This window comes from Acartia tonsa, chromosome 14 (assembly GCF_053477335.1).
Source record: "Acartia tonsa isolate MP-2025a chromosome 14, ASM5347733v1, whole genome shotgun sequence".
Taxonomy (NCBI): domain Eukaryota; kingdom Metazoa; phylum Arthropoda; class Copepoda; order Calanoida; family Acartiidae; genus Acartia; species Acartia tonsa.
The window spans coordinates 11612849-11631858 of NC_137273.1; the positions used below are offsets into that span (position 1 = coordinate 11612849).

At 31.7% G+C, this 19010-nt stretch overlaps 1 protein-coding gene across 1 annotated transcript in view; it reads right to left on the reverse strand.

The window, feature by feature from the left end:
- LOC145305727 (uncharacterized) overlaps positions 1–13608 on the reverse strand; it is a 151075-nt gene extending 137467 nt beyond the window's left edge. The window contains exons 1-7 of the mRNA XM_080147466.1: positions 13486–13608; positions 11374–11744; positions 10027–10099; positions 9525–9606; positions 8769–8826; positions 6793–6866; positions 820–887 (exon numbers count right to left, since the gene is read on the reverse strand). Coding sequence (XP_080003592.1) covers positions 820–887; positions 6793–6866; positions 8769–8826; positions 9525–9606; positions 10027–10099; positions 11374–11476 — 458 coding nt within the window. The 5' untranslated portion in view covers positions 11477–11744; positions 13486–13608. The remainder of the gene's footprint in view (positions 1–819; positions 888–6792; positions 6867–8768; positions 8827–9524; positions 9607–10026; positions 10100–11373; positions 11745–13485) is intronic.
- Positions 13609–19010: the final 5402 nt, after the last annotated feature.

Consider the following 19010-nt stretch of genomic DNA (forward strand, 5'->3'; position numbering starts at 1 on the left):
TCTTAAACATTGTAAAATGTAAATAAGGAAATCAGCGAAGATGATTAAAGTCCCTCCACAGATTATGACGTTATACGATAGAATAGCCAATGAGAGGCCAGTCTACACTGTAATTGACCAATGGTAAAATTTATGCTGGTCTCTCATTGGTTATCTTATCGTATGACGTCATAAATTGTGGAGGGACTTCAATCATCTTCGCTGATTTCCTTATTTAGCAATAGGAGAAAAAAATCTACAAAAGTTATTTTTCTAATTTTGAGTGACATGTCCCAAATTAACAATATTACGTACAGTTGCTTTTTAACTTTTTTAGTCCTTCATTTTTCCTCTTCAGTTTTGGTAGGGCAGCAAATGTCAGAATACGATAAAATTCATTTTTTTATGATTGGTAAATTAAATTTTAATGAGGTTGAAAGAGGTCAATAAAAATAAAATACTATTATCCTAACTTTGGAAGCAAGAAAAAGTGGCTCCACAGATTATAACGTCATACGATAGAATAACCAATGAGAGGCCAGCATAAATTTTACCAGTGGTGTATACTGGCCTCTCATTCGCTATTCTATCGTATGACGTCATAATCTGTGGAGCCTCTTTTTCTTGCTTCCTAACTTTGCCATTAATTATTCTAAACTACAAGAGGACAAATTTTGTTTGTCAAATGGAAAGATTAGCATCAGTTTTTTTATGGAGATTCGCATAATATATAAATAAACTGTTTTCGACTGTTTTTTCCTTGTATGTTAAAACCAGGGAAAAGTTTTAAAATCTCGTTTTCTTATTTGTCTAATCAAAATTTTGGGTACTTTTACTTACCAGGTAATGGTAGGAAGAGGGTCAGCAACAATACCGCAATGAAAAACCAAAACTCGTCCTTCTTCCTCCTAAATTAAAAAAAATACATCAATATTTCATGTATGGTAATTATAGGATTAAACTTTTGCCTGGGCCAAGAAAAAAAGGGACCAACAATTACAATATTCTGACAATTCATTTTTTCATAACTGGACAAAGTGTCTCAAAAATCCGCCATGTGACGTCATAAAAATGAGGGAGATGAGAGGAGAAGTGGGAAAGAAACCCCCTAAAAAGATATGGATAATCCCTCATTTTTATGACGTTTCATGGCTGATTTTTGAGACACTTTGTCCAGTTTCCTTTTTTTACAAAAAGATGTTAGCTTGTTATTGCTGTGCTATTTTTATATTACTTTGTACTCATTTTGCGTTTTTTTCAATAAGGAAATTGGATAAAATGCAAAAAAAAAATTGAGTGTGCATTAATTTCCGCAAATTATCACATCCGCATAGTATAAAAAAAATTGCTGATCTACCCGCGACCCTGGCTCAATAAGTAGCGCATCCGCTCGTCGTCGGGAAGGTATTAGTTTCAAATCTCGGCCCGACACCAAGTCATAACTAAAGACATTAAAAATGGATCCTAATGCAGCTATGTCAGATGCGCGACATAAATAGTTAGAGTAGGGGGGGATACCTTGGCCCATAAACAGGCGCAACTAATTACCAAGCACAGTTGGGACTTCTCAGACAAAAGTCGTGCAATCAAAGGGTTGTTTGTCTGTTGGATGTTACTTGATCTAAAATCCTTACAAGTGGATGTTGCTCTGGATTCTCTAGATAATCATTTATAAATCTACGGAGAATCCCACCCTTACGAGGTAAGATAAGGTAAGATGAAACAAATTTCTATAATGTGATACATTTGCAGAATTGCAGGTACACCAACAAAATGTATTTCTTTGTAGAGTAAACATGAAAGAAGTAAATTATTGGATGTTCAAACATTACAACCAAAGAAAATGACGTCACAATAGTTATTATTTTTGAAGAAACTAATATATAGCTTCTCAATAAGGAAGAATCGAATTAGTTTAGTGGTTAGTGAGATCTTTAATGACAAACAGACATACATACATTACTTCTTTTCATATACAGATAATCTATTCCAATATTTTTTGCAAATTGCAAAATTATTATAATATTTGAAAGGAAATATGGTCAATAGCTATTTACATTTTTTCTTTTTGTTCAAAAAGATTATTGAACTATATAATTGAATATATAAAGAGATATTACATGAAAGAGTTTTATTTAAGATTTATAACTTTTCTTAAAGTACTTCTGGTTACAGTTGTTATCTTTCTATTAAGAAAATTATTTCATCAGAAAATAAAGTTTTTGACATAAATATTTCCGTCGGTCAAGACAGATCCTTTTGAGCATTAAATTTACACTTTTTTACTGGCGGATAATTGGAGATAAAATAAGGTTTTTTTTTAATTTATTTTGGGTTTGATTTTCTCACCTCCACTAATGGCACAGCAAATATAAAATTAGAATAAGTCAGTACGTCTAAATCTTTTACTTTTATACTCAGAGCAAAGCTTTTTGCTCTGTTTTTGCCTTATAATAAGGACATAAAAAAAATATCAACTATATAACATATTACTGTTCTTTTTTCCTGAATATTTCCCTTTTTCAAATAAGAAAGCAAATCTGATATAAATGTATAAATAAAGTTGATTTAAACTTGAGATTGAAAAATGAAGTAAAAGGGGTTATAGGATATCTAAAAACAGAGACGATAATGTCCATAATTAGCGCAGCTAACAAACAAGCTATGTTATACTATTTAGTTATCATAGAATGAATAACAAAAGATTATTTGTAAAACATCATGTTTCATGCATTCAGCAATCTTCAGTTACAATTATCTTTTAATACTGACAATGATATTAGCATTCATAGATTTTTTCAATAAAATTTAGAAGATTTTTGAAATATTGAAATTCAAATAAATATAATTTTAAAAAATTATCGGGTATAGTTCCTTTCGTAACATCGCACTCTATGGGGCGATTCTTCGTATTTTTCACAGTAGCTTTTCTCCTATTTCTAGCCCCTGCGGGGGGCTCTAACCCTGCGGGGCCAATTACCTAACCCTGTGGGGCAAACACCTAACCCAATAAAACCTAACCTAACCTAAAATAACCTATAACAAGCCATTTTAAAAATACGACGAATTGCCCCTTATGGGGCGATATTACGAAAGGGAATATTCCCAAACTATCTTGTTATGCTTTATATATGTAGGTTAAATTCATTGCTGAAAAGTTTGGACACTGCTGGTTTGGAACACCCAATCCAGATTTTAAAAAAAGAAGATATTCGGACATACGGTCGGACTAACCATATAATAAAGTAGCTGAGCTACAAAAAAAGAAAATTTTTCTATTTTTTCGAAATTTTCTCACTTTTCCACATTTCCTATGGTAAAAGGTTTTTTTCTGGAAGTCCATTTATTTTATGTACAATTTACATAAAGAAGGGTTTTATTTAAATGTATCAAAATGACTTTATCATAGCAACTAGAGTGAAAACATCCATAGAAAGCCAGCTTTTGTAGCCACCATTCAGCCGCTAATTTCAAGTGTTTGACTGATTTTGGCTGTATTAACATGATTTTTTAACATCATTAAGTGACGGGTATTGAAAATTGTTTGATTTTAAATTTAGATAATAATATTTTGGAAATTTAAATAACTTATTGATAATACTAATTGAGAAAATGAGAATTGAAAAAATGAAAAATGTCAAATAACTTTACTAGCTCCTACTTTACATTTAAGACTTCTTTACATTTTTGCCTTCTAAGTAATCTTAAAGCCAAAAAGGTGTTCGATCAATTTTGGCGGATAAATGTGTTTAGCAATGTAATTTTATTTTGTACTGTCGGTCCATTAGTATTACTTCGGGGGCATGAGATTTCACATTAGGGGTTGTGATTTACTTAGCCGCTAAAAAAGATAGAACTGTGTTTTTTTTTGTATTTGATTGTCCAGAAAGGTTTTATTCTATATCTAATTAATTTAACTTTCTTGCTTTATATACAGCCAGTAGGTTAATTAGATAAATAAGATGCTATGTATGATTCTAGCCGCTCTGGTACTGGGGAACTTAAGGTGGGGTGAGGAAAAGTTGACTAACCCATTTGAAATTTGAGTTTTAAAAAGAATAAGAAATATTTTTTTGGGGGGGGTGGTTCATTTTTTTTAATTATGGAAATACCCTCTACCAAAATAGTTAAAAACCTTCCCTTGACGACTTATAAGAAGCTTCACTGTAAATGAGAAGAATATAGGTTTAGCGGTAAGCGAGATACTTCGCCACAGTAAAAAAGCTTACTAATTTATGTAATAGGATACGTCTGAAACTTTATATAAAAATTCCCATAAACAATGAACAGATACATTGTGTTTGTCCGTACGTTTATTTGATATTTAATTTGATTATTTTGATTTATTTCTTAGTAGATTTATTTGCAGCTTTAAGTAAAGACTAAGTCCCAAGCTAAGAAAATCTAGGAATTTAATTTGAAATTGAAGGTTTTCTAACAAAACCACGAAACAAACTTTCTCCCGAATTTAACTTTTGGAAAACTAATGTTCCCCCACCCCCTTCTTATCATTTGGTTAAAAAAGTGTTTCTTATTGTTTTAAAAAGGGCTTAACAATAAAAGACATTATGTAAAACGATTTGCTAAAACGATTTGCATTGGCTAACGTGTAGTATTATCTGTATTGTATAAACATTTTAAGTTAAAATTGATGGTCAAAATCTAGGAAATTCTAAATGTGATTGAAGGATTCTATCGGGGAATGCAGGGAATCGTCACTAGAAACTATTTGAAAACAGACAGGCTGCTTTTGTAATGCTTTAATGGACATTATTGTCTTTATTAATGTTTAAATTATGAAAAAATATTAGATTAATTATATTTTTGGTCGGTTGCTTGACCCTTTTATTCCTTATTTTGTCCTCGATTCAAAACAAACTTAAAGCAGGGCTTGGCAGCCGCATTTAAGCCTCAGTGAAATCATATTATAACTTTGAAACTCAGCTGGATTTCTAAGTATGTTTTAGGTAAATTCATCTTTTCGGATTTTTTTTGCACACAAGTGGGTTTAAATCTAAGGCTTTTTCGCGGCTAATTCTCGGCTGCCGAGCTCTATCTCAATGTAAAGTGCCAGGACTGTTTTCTGTTTTAAAGCACGGCAGGCAAAGATTTATACAGAGAATTTATATCCATTTTAACTCATTTAATACAAAAAAGGTCAAATCGTTATATAAAAGTAACGGGTTGTTTGTCATCCCCAACCCCCCAAAAAATCTATTATGTATTATATATATTTCTAAAAATATATCTAGTTTTAATCTTTATTTTGATATTCTCTATTTTTTCACAAATCAAAAGTAAATATTATTTTCAAAATTATCTATATTAAATCTGTGCTTAAAAACTATTTTCAATTATTGAAATGCAAAAATAAAACAAAAAAATGTTTTAGAAATAATTGTTTTCAAACTAGGCCAACAAAATTAATCCTATACAATATTTTTGACGCCGTTTCAGTATGAGAGGTGCAACAAAATTTACAAAAAGCTTAATCATTGATAAGAAAAAAAACTAAAAGAAATGTAATGGCCGGAGTCAATCTTGCAAAATATGGATTGATTATATTATTCTTAAAAACATATGCGTAGTATTTCTATAATATTGCTAAAAATCTTTTAAAAATTTGCCAAAAAATCCACGAACTTTTGAAGCACTATTCTGCCAATATTGTTCCTAGACATTTTTCTTTTTCTTTTACAAATATAGAGAGAAAAAGGTAATAAGACAAGAGAGAAAAAGAGAGAGAGAGAGAGAGAGAGAGAGAGAGAGTCGGTTAAGTCGAAATTTTCTTCCCTTTCAATTTATCTTTTTCTATAATCTAAAAATCTTTTTCCTCTTTTTAGTTTTAGCATTTTGGATTGATGAAGTAGTCTCACGCACAATATTCTACATTTTACTTTGGCTAGAAAACATTAAGCTAATATAATCATGAACCATTATAATTTTTTAAATACCATATAAGGGTCCTATGACAAACGCAGGAGTCCCAAACGTCGGGATGGACAAACGTCGGACTGGAAACTTAACCTAACCTAACCTATTTTAAGCTATCTTATGGGTTTTTAAATGCCTAACCACTGCGGGGGGCTTATTTGTATATCTTAACCTAACCTAACCTGCATTAAAATACTTTATTAAATTAATATTTTAACACTCATGCGTTTGTCCACTTCGACGTTTGGGACTCCTGCGTTTGTCCTGGAACCCATATAAGTCTATGTCTTTTATTGGTTCTTTAAAAGCTATTAAATAAAGGTGGTGAGGGTAGTTTTTCATTTGTCTATTTCTTACTATAGTTCAGGCTAGGTTAGATTAAATGGATAAGGGCCCCCTGCAGGGGTAAGGGGCCAAGAAAAAACACTACCTTACCCCTAATTAAATTTTTTTTCTTATAAAAAGTATTTTCTTGTGGGGGGGGGGGGGGGTTAAGTGCTCTTAGGTACTTCAAGATTAAGCACAAAGAAAGCATATTAAAATATTGGTGAATTTCATAAAATTACATGCTTAATATAAAACACGGCCTTTATGCCATGATGTCATAGCTGTGCTTGGTAATGAGACGCGCCTGTTTTTAAGTCAAGGAATTGTCCTTCCTCATATAATAGTTATTTATCGCATCTTATTATTAACAGCTTTACGCCGATATAAAGATGTACAATTATAACATTGAAACCAGTTTTTTTTACCCCCGAGATGCCAAATCACGGTTTTATGATTGGATATGCTATACATAATTTTTCAGTATAGCTGATACCCGGTTCAAAGCCACCGGATATTAAACGATGTCGAAGTGATACTGAAATTGCCCATTACCTGTCTGATGGTGGGTTTCTTTGAGAAGGTGGGGGCTGTGCCGTCCACTTGGGGTTGGGGGGGAGCATCTACAGCTGAAATAGATAAATAGATGGTTAGATAGATAGACAATTGACATCTATAAGATATTCAATGTTTTACCTAACAATGGACATTTTCAATGGACAATTATATAACCTGTAATGAAAGATAGATATTAAAACAGATATCAAAATAAATAAATATCCAAAACCAACTTTTGAATATTGGAAAAGTTTTATCATTGAAGTTTGTTTTAACTTTAAATATTGGTTTTTGTTTAAACCAAACAATTGCGTGTTTAACACTGTTTTCCATTCTGGTATGAAAAGACAAAATTGTTGCTCTGTTTTTTTTTTTAAAGCGAAGCTTTTCTATAATTAGGGTCGGTCCGTCCGTACGTCTGTCCGTCCGTCCGTCCGTACGTCCGTAACGGATAGCTTCTTTCGTTAATTTAGGCATGTTAGAATTGTCCTATCGATTTCAAATTTTGCATGGTGATTCCTTTAATAGTTAGGTACGATTTTGAAAGCGTAGCAACTCTATAATCATTTCCAAAATGTCCGTACGTCCGTTTTAAACATGTTGATTTTTGTAACTTTTTTAAAAACAAATTTTTATGTGATTAAATCATCCGATTGATCTGATTTTTGGTACACTGATTCCTGGGATAACAAAGTACAATATTATAAGCGAAGCAACTCTATAATCAAGTCCTAAAAATGTAAGTATGTCCATAAACATTGTCCTGTAGCAAGAAGTTTTTCAACAAATTTACTCACAATTTTGCTTTGACTCTTATTCATTTATATTCTGATTTTTCAGTTTTGACACAATACAAGTGTTAATGTCCGTTTGTCCTACCGTTTTAGAGCTTCGCTTTTATGGATGTTGTCATCCTTGTTTTTGTAAAAGACAGTTAGGCCATTTCTGTGATTTTGTGTTCTTTATCAACAGGCAACTGTAAGCTTTTTTGAGTTTGTAAGGGGAGATTTAAAGTCTAAAAAGGATATATTCAACTCTTATTTTTCGTCGGGTGAGGGGGCAGCTTGAAAGTCTGAATTGGGAGATAATTCAACTTAATTCAAGTTATCATATATAAAACTGTGTAGTTAAATACCTAGTAGAAACAATGTTTTAAGTATGTAAGTTTTAATTCAAATCAGTCCAATGATATCCAAATATAATTATTAATAGAGAATGTAGAATTTTTGTCCTGTGGAAAGTTAGACAGTTCAAAACCATTAAGGTCTTGTTGCTTTTAGTTAAATCATAAAATTTTGAAATTGCTCTAATGTTAAAATTACTGCTAATTGATATATTTCATTTAATTTACTTAAAGCCTTAATGACTGATTATCGGCCACTGTTATATTGATCTAAAATTTTAAAAACACCGTTTCAAAGTTTTTTTTCAATATTTTTAATATTAATTTTCCCTCTTCTATGAATTATAATATCATGTAATTTGTTAAAAGTTTTGCTAAAGTCTAAAACGCGTAAATTATCGATTTTAACTGCAAAACAATTACATTCAATTTTAAACATTAATTTAATTCTTTGTTATAATTTAATTTGCCTATTCGGTTATTTTCCTGAAAGTGTTGTATCAAGCACAGAAACCCCCCGGACCCTCATCCCTTATTTTCTTTTTAATTGAAAATAAGCGAGGTGGTAGTTTATTGATTGATTAATACTTCAGGTCAGGTTAAGTTTGCTTTTATTGGGTTGGGTAACGGGAAACCCAGCAAGGTTAGGACACTGCTGGGTTATGGCCAACCACAGTGGCTAGGAATAGGAAAACATTTTTCACATATTTAGGTTTATTTTATAAATGGGGGGGGGGGGGTATTGCTCGATAGAAACTGCGAGGGAAAGCACAGTCAATTTATTTAAAAGCAAAGTTACTCATTATTTTAATTGTCTGTAGGTTGGTCGGTAGTAAGAAAGAATACTTACGACTGAAATTCAGGTTGATAGAAGCTGACACTTCACCATATTTGTTCTTGGCCTTCACCTAGATAGATATACAAATAGATATATAGCAAGATAGATAGGTGGGTAGAAAGATAGATAGATGAATATATATTTGGACAGACAATTGAATATATAAATAATTAGATAAATAGATGAAGATATAGTTTATGTTTATGTTTAAAAACTTAAATATTGAGATAGGTTGATACAGTAAAAAGCCAGATTGATAGTTTTAAGGTTGGATATATATAGAGTTACACATATGATATGTAAATAGAATGCTTGAGAGATTTGTAGTTAAATATGTATGTGATTAGACAGATGGATAGTTAATTAGATACTGATAGATGAATATATAAAAATGGCAGTCAACTCTAGAGTAAGATCGCTAAATTTATATATTGTGAGTCTGTAATAAATTCAAATAAAATATTCTAAGCAATCTAAAAAGATTCAAATTTATTCAATTGAAAAATTGCTACAATTTAGTATATTTAAAATCAGACCCAAATAAAGATAAATTATATAAGCATTTTGGATAAATATGTAATTTTTGCACGAAGTTAAATAACTAGCTTATTGTATATTAAATTTTCACCTTGAGGATTTTTAATGTTTTGGAAGATTTTTTATAAACGCTTTATTTACGGCCTTATATTTTGTTTAGGCTTTAAATTATTACAGGGGAAGGATTACCATGTTCCGTGACCCAACACACTCCCACACACACAAAATTACCTTGTAAAGGCCGGCATCTGTTTCTACTACATCGTTTAACTCTAATATCACAGAAAATGTATTTTTCGCGTCCTCAGTAATTCTAAACATAAAACAGATTTTTAATTTTAGCCGGAAAAAAAAAAATTTAAGGTGAGGGTAAAGGGACTTTTACCCTATCAAGCTTTTTAAATCCTCATTGCATCCCCTTATTTTTTAAATACTTGAGATTACACCCCTTAAACCCTTGAAACCCCTCATTGTACCCCCTCTAAATAAAAAGCGAGTGCGTTAAAGAATTAGCTATATTTTTTTATCTAAACTTCTAGATAGTAATTTTTTCAGTTGTTATCAGAGTTAGACGTCACAAATTTGTCTTGTGATGTTTCCTCTTGGCTATGGTAACTTATTTGTACATCTATCTATGTACTTTGATCTTATCTACTTTTTAAGATTAACTCCTATGATCAATGAGCATCTACTCTATAATTGCATTTATCTGTCTGTCTATCTATCTTTTAACCTGATAGAAGTGCGCTCATCTTCTTCAATTCTCTTGTCCTCTCTGAACCAAAACAACTCTGGCTTAGGATTACCTGAAATTAATTTACCATTATGGCTAACCGTTAGATTAATAGACACACACGCGCTAATTGTAGGTAAGGGGGAGGTAGGTTGTGCTAAAATTTCGGAAATGTGTATGATTTAAGGCTTAAAAACAGAAGTAGAACGATAATATTCACTAAATATGTGTATTCCCTGTTGAAAAGAACTATAGACAATTTTTTTAGGTTAAGATAAATTTCAACGTTATACTACTGTTTTTGAGCCTTAAAGCTCACAACTTTATGGAATCTTAGCACAATCCACCTCCTTTTTTTTTACTTTTTAGTTGTTTAATTAATCTCTTTGTCTATATCACTTTCATTAAATTTATTTTACAGATAATCGTTGTTAGGAGTCCATTTGGGTAAGTCTGTCTTTATGTATCAATATATCTTTGTAACTTATTTAATACGTACAATTATTCTTATTTTTTGGGGGGTGGGTGGTGGATTAAACTACATTAAAAAAAGGGATCTTTACGTCCAAAGAGGATAAAATAGTAACACTTTACTTTCTATAGAATTAGTCTGTTATTGCTACGCTACTTATTTTAATTTTTCTGGATATTATAGTTATACATTTATAGTTATAGTTCCTATTTATAAAAATAAACGAATAAACTATATAATTTTGTTTCTAAACTAAATGAATTAATCCAATGAGAAAATGAAAATAAAACCATTCCCTTTCTAATTTTCCTGTTTCTTTCAAAGCAAAATCTAATTTGTTACAGTATCAAAGGACTTAGTTTAGTCCAATTATGCGTTTTGGAGGAAAAATAACCATATTTGGGTAATTTTGGGCTTTCACTTATTTTTATTAGCAAAGATACTCTATATGCGACTGCATTTGTCAGTATGTCCATTATTTTATCATTAAGGCTATTTTCTTTAAACATCCCCAATGATTTTTTGAATATAAAAAATGTTTGGGGGGAGGATAAATTTTTTTGAGGGTGGTGGCACCCTCTTCTAAGCCTTGATCAGTTCATGACAATATAATGTAAAGTAAAGCTCTTAGAACATATAATAGCAATTTACTTTTTAAAACAAGAAAAATTATTTTTTGGCATTATCCTTTTCTTTAATTTTGAAAATTTTGGTAATCCCCGCCTCCACCCCTCTTAGGATTTTTCTTTTTAATTTTGATACCGACCCTCCTCCCCGACAGAACGCATTTTTTTATTCAATAAGGTTAGGTTAAGGGGCCGAGCAAAGTTATAAAGTAGCCTTGCCACCAAAATTAAGAGTTTTAATGACAATACCTGCAAGTTTACATTCAAAGATAAGCCTGTTGCCGTCATCCTCCTGGCGCAGCTGTGGCTTACGCACAAACGAGGGTGCAAACAGCTCGCCCGTCGAACCCATGTCGAGATGGATCACGCGGGGAACCGGTTTTCAAACACTACCCAAAAACAATCCGCCAAAAAAATGGCGGGTAATTTGGTTTGGTGCGGCCAGCTGTGTGTAATTTTTCAGCTGACACTTGGGTTATATACAGATTTTTTGGGGGAAAATCTGTAAAAACAAATAGGGGTTGGGGGGATCTTTTTTTGTCTCTAAAACAGCAGTCTTCTGGAATGTTCTTGTCAACCAGAAGGAGATGGAATTTTGAGACTGCTATCTCTCTCTACGCCTGCAATTAAATATAATAATAAAGTTTTGAAAAAACTACCTAAATTTTTACAGGGCTCAACACCCGCCAAGAATATGATAGAACAGCAAATGAACCAAAATTTTATTTGTTTGCAAAAATAAAAACAGTTACAGCAGATATAGTTTTTCATAAAAGAGCCTTTGATAATGCAATAAACTTGTTTGATGGGTGACTACATGAAGGCAGCTGAGCCCAATAATTAAAATAAAAGTAAACAAGAACACAAATTAAAACAAACACAAAATGAGTGTCACTTATTGTGTACTAAAAATGAGGATAAATTGTGATATTTTGATATTATTTACATTATGAAATGAAAAAGGCTATCTAAAAAGTATATCCTGATAAAAAGGGAGAAAATCTTGGAAAAAGAAAAAAATCTTTCTAAATACAGAATCAGTTGTGTGTCTTATTTTATAAACTAGTAATATTGGAGATGATTAAAGTCCCTCAACAGATTATGACGTCATACTATCGAATAGCCAATGAGAGGCCAGTATACACTGTAATTGACCAATGGTAAAATTTATGCTGGCCTCTTATTGGTTATTTTATCGTAGGACGTCATAATCTGTTATGGGACTTAAAGCATCTTCTAATATTCAAAGAAAGCATAGGACATTATAGGGATACATGGGTAGGACAATAGAATATTGAATAACCCCTCCTCCCCCCCCCCATTCTTATGTGCAATAGCATGCTTTTAAAAAAAAAGAGTTATAAGACAATTTATGAGTCATTAAAAGTAATTTTGGCAAATCGATTTTAAAATACATTTTAATTTTCCCTTTACAGTGAATAATAGGATAGGTAATAAGGTATACTATATTTTATGTAGTTATGTAACAGGATGTTTGACTTTCTGTTTGTATGTACGTATTCTTTATTGATGGACCTATCGTTTTATGATTTTCAGGGTAGGTTTACAATGGTTCATTAAAGGACTTAATCTTATACGAGGAGAATGTATAAATTATTTAGGCGAAATGTAATCTATGTAATATACAAAAAAAAAGTTAACTGGCGAAAAAATCAACAAAAATTTAAATTGACAAAAATCTTAATAGCAAATTTTCTTATTCCTTAGTTCTGTTCATAAAGCTGGAGGAAAGCCTTAATTAAAATTAATTTTGCAAAGCTTTTCTTTAATTAATGACTTAAAATACCATCCTTTCCTTTTTGATAATTTAAATATAACAATAACTTATTTTAATTAGGTAATAAAAATATTGATAATTAATTCAGATTCTTACTAGCCACAGCTTCAAATAACTTTTTCAATGATAAAAATCAAATTGTAGCAATCTTTTTACAATAAAAACAAGGGTAAATGTAGTCATAAGAAGTGTTGCAATTTTAAGCTAATAATGGTGTGCAAGAAAAAAGAATAGCAAAACTATTTTGTATAAATGTAGATAATTCACATATTTTAACATTTGTTTTAGCTCATTAAAAATTTCCCAACTCTAAAATTCATTAGCTTTCAAAACGTACTCAAATTGGGAGCCATACTTACAGGCCCCAGTTATAGAGTAGATACGCTACTTTAAAAAATCACTACTTCATGTTTAAAAATAGCACAATAATAACATGCCTATACACACTTTTAATACACACACCCTCTATATACATTTATATATTATATATATGCATAATTTTTTATGTATATAATATATATTAATGTATAATGATGAGGCAACACTTTGCTAAGGCAGCTTACCCTAGGTCTGGGCTAGATCCACTGAAAGCTTTTCTATTAACCAGCAAGGGCCGCACACTCGCCAGCCTGCTAGATATCTATCTATCTTGATGTCTTAAGGGGAACACAGGCTGCTTATCTATCTATGTATCCACTGTATAGGCATACAAGCCTACATCCCTACTCTCGATAATGTCCTCTAGAATTATTCCTTAAAACAACAAAAAAAATGTTCAGCGAAAATAAATTAAATGTGTCACTAAAACATTGCTTATATCATTTTTAAGATAGTAGCTAATCATACTCTAACCTCTTAGGGATTGTATAAAAGTAAGAAAGATATACCTACACACTTAAGACATTAGTGAAGCTTCCCAGTAAAGCATAACTTTATCGAAACAGTCATTTTTGAAACAAAAAAATCCATAACAGTTTATATCATAGAGTTTAATTTATGTATCATTTAATTTTATATGATTTTGCTATTTCTAAAAGCCTTTTCAGCCATCATCACAGGAACACCCCCTTTCTGTCCTCTATGAATAATACAGGTGGGGGAAATCAGAGAGGGGGAAAAGTTAGGTGATTTAAAGGGGATAAAAGGGGAGGGGGAATAAGGTGCTCCAACTTTCTTTCCTGTTTGTCCACTTGAATTAGCAGAAATGGGGGAAAATTGGTGTTTTTATGAAACCGCTGAATTTTTATACAGATTTTAATTAGAAGAAAGTACCCAAATTAAAGAAAAAGCATAAGTTTGCATATTATTAGAAAAAGTACACTTTAAATTTACCAAAAAAAACTTAATCCGAATGTTGTTGAAATATATAAACACCTAAGAAATGTAGACTAGTAAAAAGAAAGTTAGGGGAAACAAAAAAGAGAGGTGATAGGAAAGGGTGGGAGGGGAAAGTTTGTTAGGCCGTTTTGACCGGCACGCGTCACATATCTTGTTATATCTATCTATCCTACACATTTTCTAGATAGCAAAGATGGATAGATAGATAAGTATTTTGGATAGATAGATAATTTTAAATAATTTGGGAGAGTTAGAACATAGTTATGGGACAAATTTGTACACTTCTCCCTCTCTCTCTCTCATTCACTCTCTTTCTCTCTCTCTCTCTCTCTCTCTCTCTCTCTCTCTCTCTCTCTCTCTCTCTCTCTCTCTCTCTCTCTCTCTCTCTCTCTCTCTCTCTCTCTCTCTCTCTCTCTCTCTCTCTCTCTCTCTCTCTCTCTCTCTCTCTCTCTCTCTCTCTCTCTCTCTCTCTCTCTCTCTCTCTCTCTCTCTCTCTCTCTCTCTCCTTCTTTCCTTTCTCTGTCTGGCCCTATTTCTTTTTCTTTCTCTTTTTCTTTTATTACTTTTTCTATATCTTATTTACTCTAGAAAATACTCTTAAACGATTTTCTTCTAAATTTGAGAGCTGACTTTCAATTTTTTTTACTAAAATTAAGAAATTCGTTTTGAGCGAAATGTTTCAACATTTACAAACTAGCGGATATGCCTCTATCATCTAGGTGCAAAGAAGGGCTAAAAATAGCTTGAAACCATCACAAGACATAAATATGAAAGTTAAAGAGCCTAAAACCATCACAGGACCTGTGTGTGTAAAGTTTACCAAAAACTAAGAACCCAATCGGTTCAGTATTTATTGAAATCTTATAAGAGTAATTTTTCAAACAGTTTTTAACAGTTTACAATTTAGTTATTGTTTTATATTGATGAAATTCATTACTTGTTATCATTCTTGTTATTGGCATATACCTTTATTTCTAATCATTCATTAATCTAATATAAATCAAGGTTAATAACTTAATCTAAGTGTCAGAAAACACGTTTTGATATGTCAAATATACTTAATGATTGTTGAAACTTTGTTAAAGCGAAGCTTCTCTACAAGTTTAATGTATGTATATGGTTATTTTCAACATTGTACGGTTTAAACTTTTTATGGATGTTGTCATCCTTTTATGTTTCTGATTTGGCTTTTAGTGTGACATATATTTTGTTACATTTAACTAAAGATTAAACCATTTCCCTTGAAGGTTAATAAAGGTTTAAGTAGATATAGCCCCGCAGGGTTTAAGCGAAACAGCTAATAGTGCCTAATAAAAATGACGTCATACAATACAAATGACCAATGATAGGGCAGTGTACATTTCATCATTTGTCAATGTAAAGGTATACTGGCATATCATTGGTCATTCGTATTGCATGACGTCATTTTTTAGTAGGCACTAATAGCTAATTCGATTTAGGATCCCAGTAGAGGTCAAAAACACGTAAAGATGAACATTATCATTTTTAAAATAAATCTAAACGTTTTAAGTTCAGAAAAGTCAATTATAAAAGATTTAAAGAAAGTCAACTTTAGATTTCACGAGAATGAATTCAGTGAGATATCTCCCATCCCTTTCATTTACTTTTTACTTTCCCCTCCTATGTTCTTCTTGAAGTATACTTAAGAATTATAAAATTTTATACAAATAAGCAAATTAATTTTCTTTAAATATAAGAAGTTTCAATTTAATACATAAAAAATTCGTAGTTCATAATTTGCAAGTCTCCTATATTATAAAAGAAGTAAAATATCTCTATATTCGCCTATATAGAGAAAAAAACCTAACCTCTACCAAAAAGAGGATAATTTGCTAAATTTCTCAATTGCCTGTATTGTATTAACATATATTTTTGCTTTCTGGCTGTGCACGAGTAAATACCCCCTATTTATAACTTTTACAAAGTGTTATTGAATAAAATGCAGGGTGGTAGGAATAGTTATATTTAGATGCTAATATTTGCAGTACAGCAATTATAGCTCCTTGAACTGCATCGGTAGATATACCCTAGAAACTTTATATCCTTATAATAAAGTAACAGGATGTCTGTATGTTTGTCTGTGTGTTTGTACCGAAGGGTCTCGCTAACCGCTGAACCGATTGGGTTCTCCTTAAAAGGGTAGATTGAAAAAAAAAATTATATGGCCCTGGAGGCCTCTAAGGGAGTAGCCGCTAGTAATTAAGTGTTATTGAATAAATTGCAGGAGAAATTATGATATGGTTTAGGGTATTTTGTTTTCAGATTTGGCGTGTCTTGAGGTGGTTTGGGCCATTTTTCTAATCCCTTTGGATGCTAGGGGCGCCGCCTCTGGTGTACACTAAAGTACGAAAAAGTAAAAAGTAAAGCACATACTGATCCCTTCATCCATGACAAAGTGTAAAATGACATAAGAGACAAAAGTTAGATCATGAATAAGAAAAGGGCGTGGATGTGTGTATGTGTATTTGTTTGTGTATGTGTGTGTGTGTGTGTGTGTGTATGTTTGTATCTGTAGGTGTGAGTGTGTGAGAGAGAGTTTATATGAGTAGATTTTGCTCGAATAGAACATACAGACTTTTAGCTTGATGATTCTATGATGTAACTTTAATGTAATTAGCTGGATGTGTTTTTAATGACTTGAATCAATCCTAGGTATGTTTTAGGCTAGGTTTAGGAGGAAATTTTTATGTATATTCTAATAGCCCAAAATTATCAAAAGACTTAAAATAAAATAGTTCAAAACCACCCTGGGACTTATGTGAAGATTTCTTTAAATAGAAAACTCAATCAGTGTAGTAGTTGGCAGATCTTTACGGACATGCAAAATAACCTTTTTACTTTTACTTGTACTACTGTTTTTCACAACTCTTATCTTTTGTTCTGTCTTTATATGTAGGGCAGAAAAATAGAAGATAATTAATGTACAGAATGGATTAGACAAAACAAGTTAGCTGGGGGTAATGTAAGATTAGGGACAAATTTTTATCAATTTTGGGATCTACTGCAGTTCACGGTAAAATATTGCTGGTAACGAATGTTGCCAAAAAAAATTATGAATTTAAAAGGCTGATAGCTGCCAAATGGCTGAACGTACAGATCATGCCCGCACACTGTTTTAGGCGGCATAAGAAGGCCTACAAATAATATGGAATAGCCATAAATCAATAATGCATAGTTATCTCGCAGTGCAGAGAAATGCGCGAAAAAGGACTATTTCATGCGTTTTGTCTTTAGTGAAGCTTTTCCTGTGCATCATTGGATCTTGGCTATTCCAGATTATTTGTAGACCTTCTTATACCGCTTAAAATGGTGTGCGGGTATGATCTGTACGTTCAGCCGTTTGGCAGCTAGCAGCCTTTAAAATTCATAGATTTTTGCAATATTCGTTACCAGCAATATTTTACCGTGAATTGCACTAGATCCCAATTTTGTTCACGTTATCTAAACCTAATGATATCGACATATCGACGCTAAGAACTTGTCGACATAACAAATACAAAATTTTTATATGGATGTCAAGAAAAGTGTCGTCAAAATATGTCAGTTAAGCAGAGATCTTAAGGGATAGGTTAATAGATGATAAATTGACGTTCAATTACCAGTTTGAACCAACCAATTAAGATTTGTTAAAAGTCCCCTAAGTTTTTAAGCCAATTAAGTATGCACACCAGTCAATGTCCGCCTCCTTCCCTGCAGATATAGCAACCTTTGAAAATTGATGTCAACAAATTGAATCCAAGTTTAACAGAGAAGATTGTAATATCATTTTTAAAAGCCGTATACCTATCCATATCCTTGACTAAAATATTTTCTCCCATTCACTTTGCAATAACTGTTAATTATTGTCGCTTGTGAGGAACAAAAGTTTAGGATAGATCACAAAAGACAGCTTTAAAAAGTTCAAGAAATAACCTTTTAAATTTATGGAGGGGAAATAATTCTCAATTAATTTTTTGTTCAGAATGTTTTCCTTTTAATTTCATAATCATTCTTTCATTCTGATTATAGATTTTCTATATTACCACTCACTGTATGTCAGATTATTGTTATTTTATAATAACAACTATATTAATTTGTTTTTAAGACTTACCTTGAACATACTTGTCCTTGTTTAAGTTTTCTTTGGAAACTATGAATCAACTCTCTTCTATAGAAATATTAGAGCCATATTCTGTTATATGTAATAGGAAAGCTACTCTATTATTAAAATTTCTGTCTGTATGTCGGCTACCTTCAAGGGAGAACCATGATTTTCTTGGCTACTGTTAAAGATAGGCGTTTGAATATTTCCTTGACTAAAAATCCTCTACTTAATTACTTAACTGAACGTCCGTACACAAAATTAAAGATAAGAACTTTGTGAGACGAACTTGATTTTCTCGGCTTCTATTTAATAAGATTAATGCCAAGTATTTATGAAGATATTCTAAAAAGAACAAGGATGACAACATCCATAAAAGCGAGGGCTCTGAAACGGTAGGACAAACGGACATTAACACTTGTATAATGTCAGAACTAAATAATCAGAATGTAAATGTATAAGAGTCAAAGCAATATTGTAAGTAAATTTATTGAAAAACTGCTTGATACAGGATAATGTTTATGGACATACTTACACTTTTAGGACTTGATTATAGAGTTGCTTCGCTTATAATATTGTACTTTGTTGTTTCAGGAATCAATATACCAAAAATCAGACCAATCGGATAATTAGGTCACATACAAATTT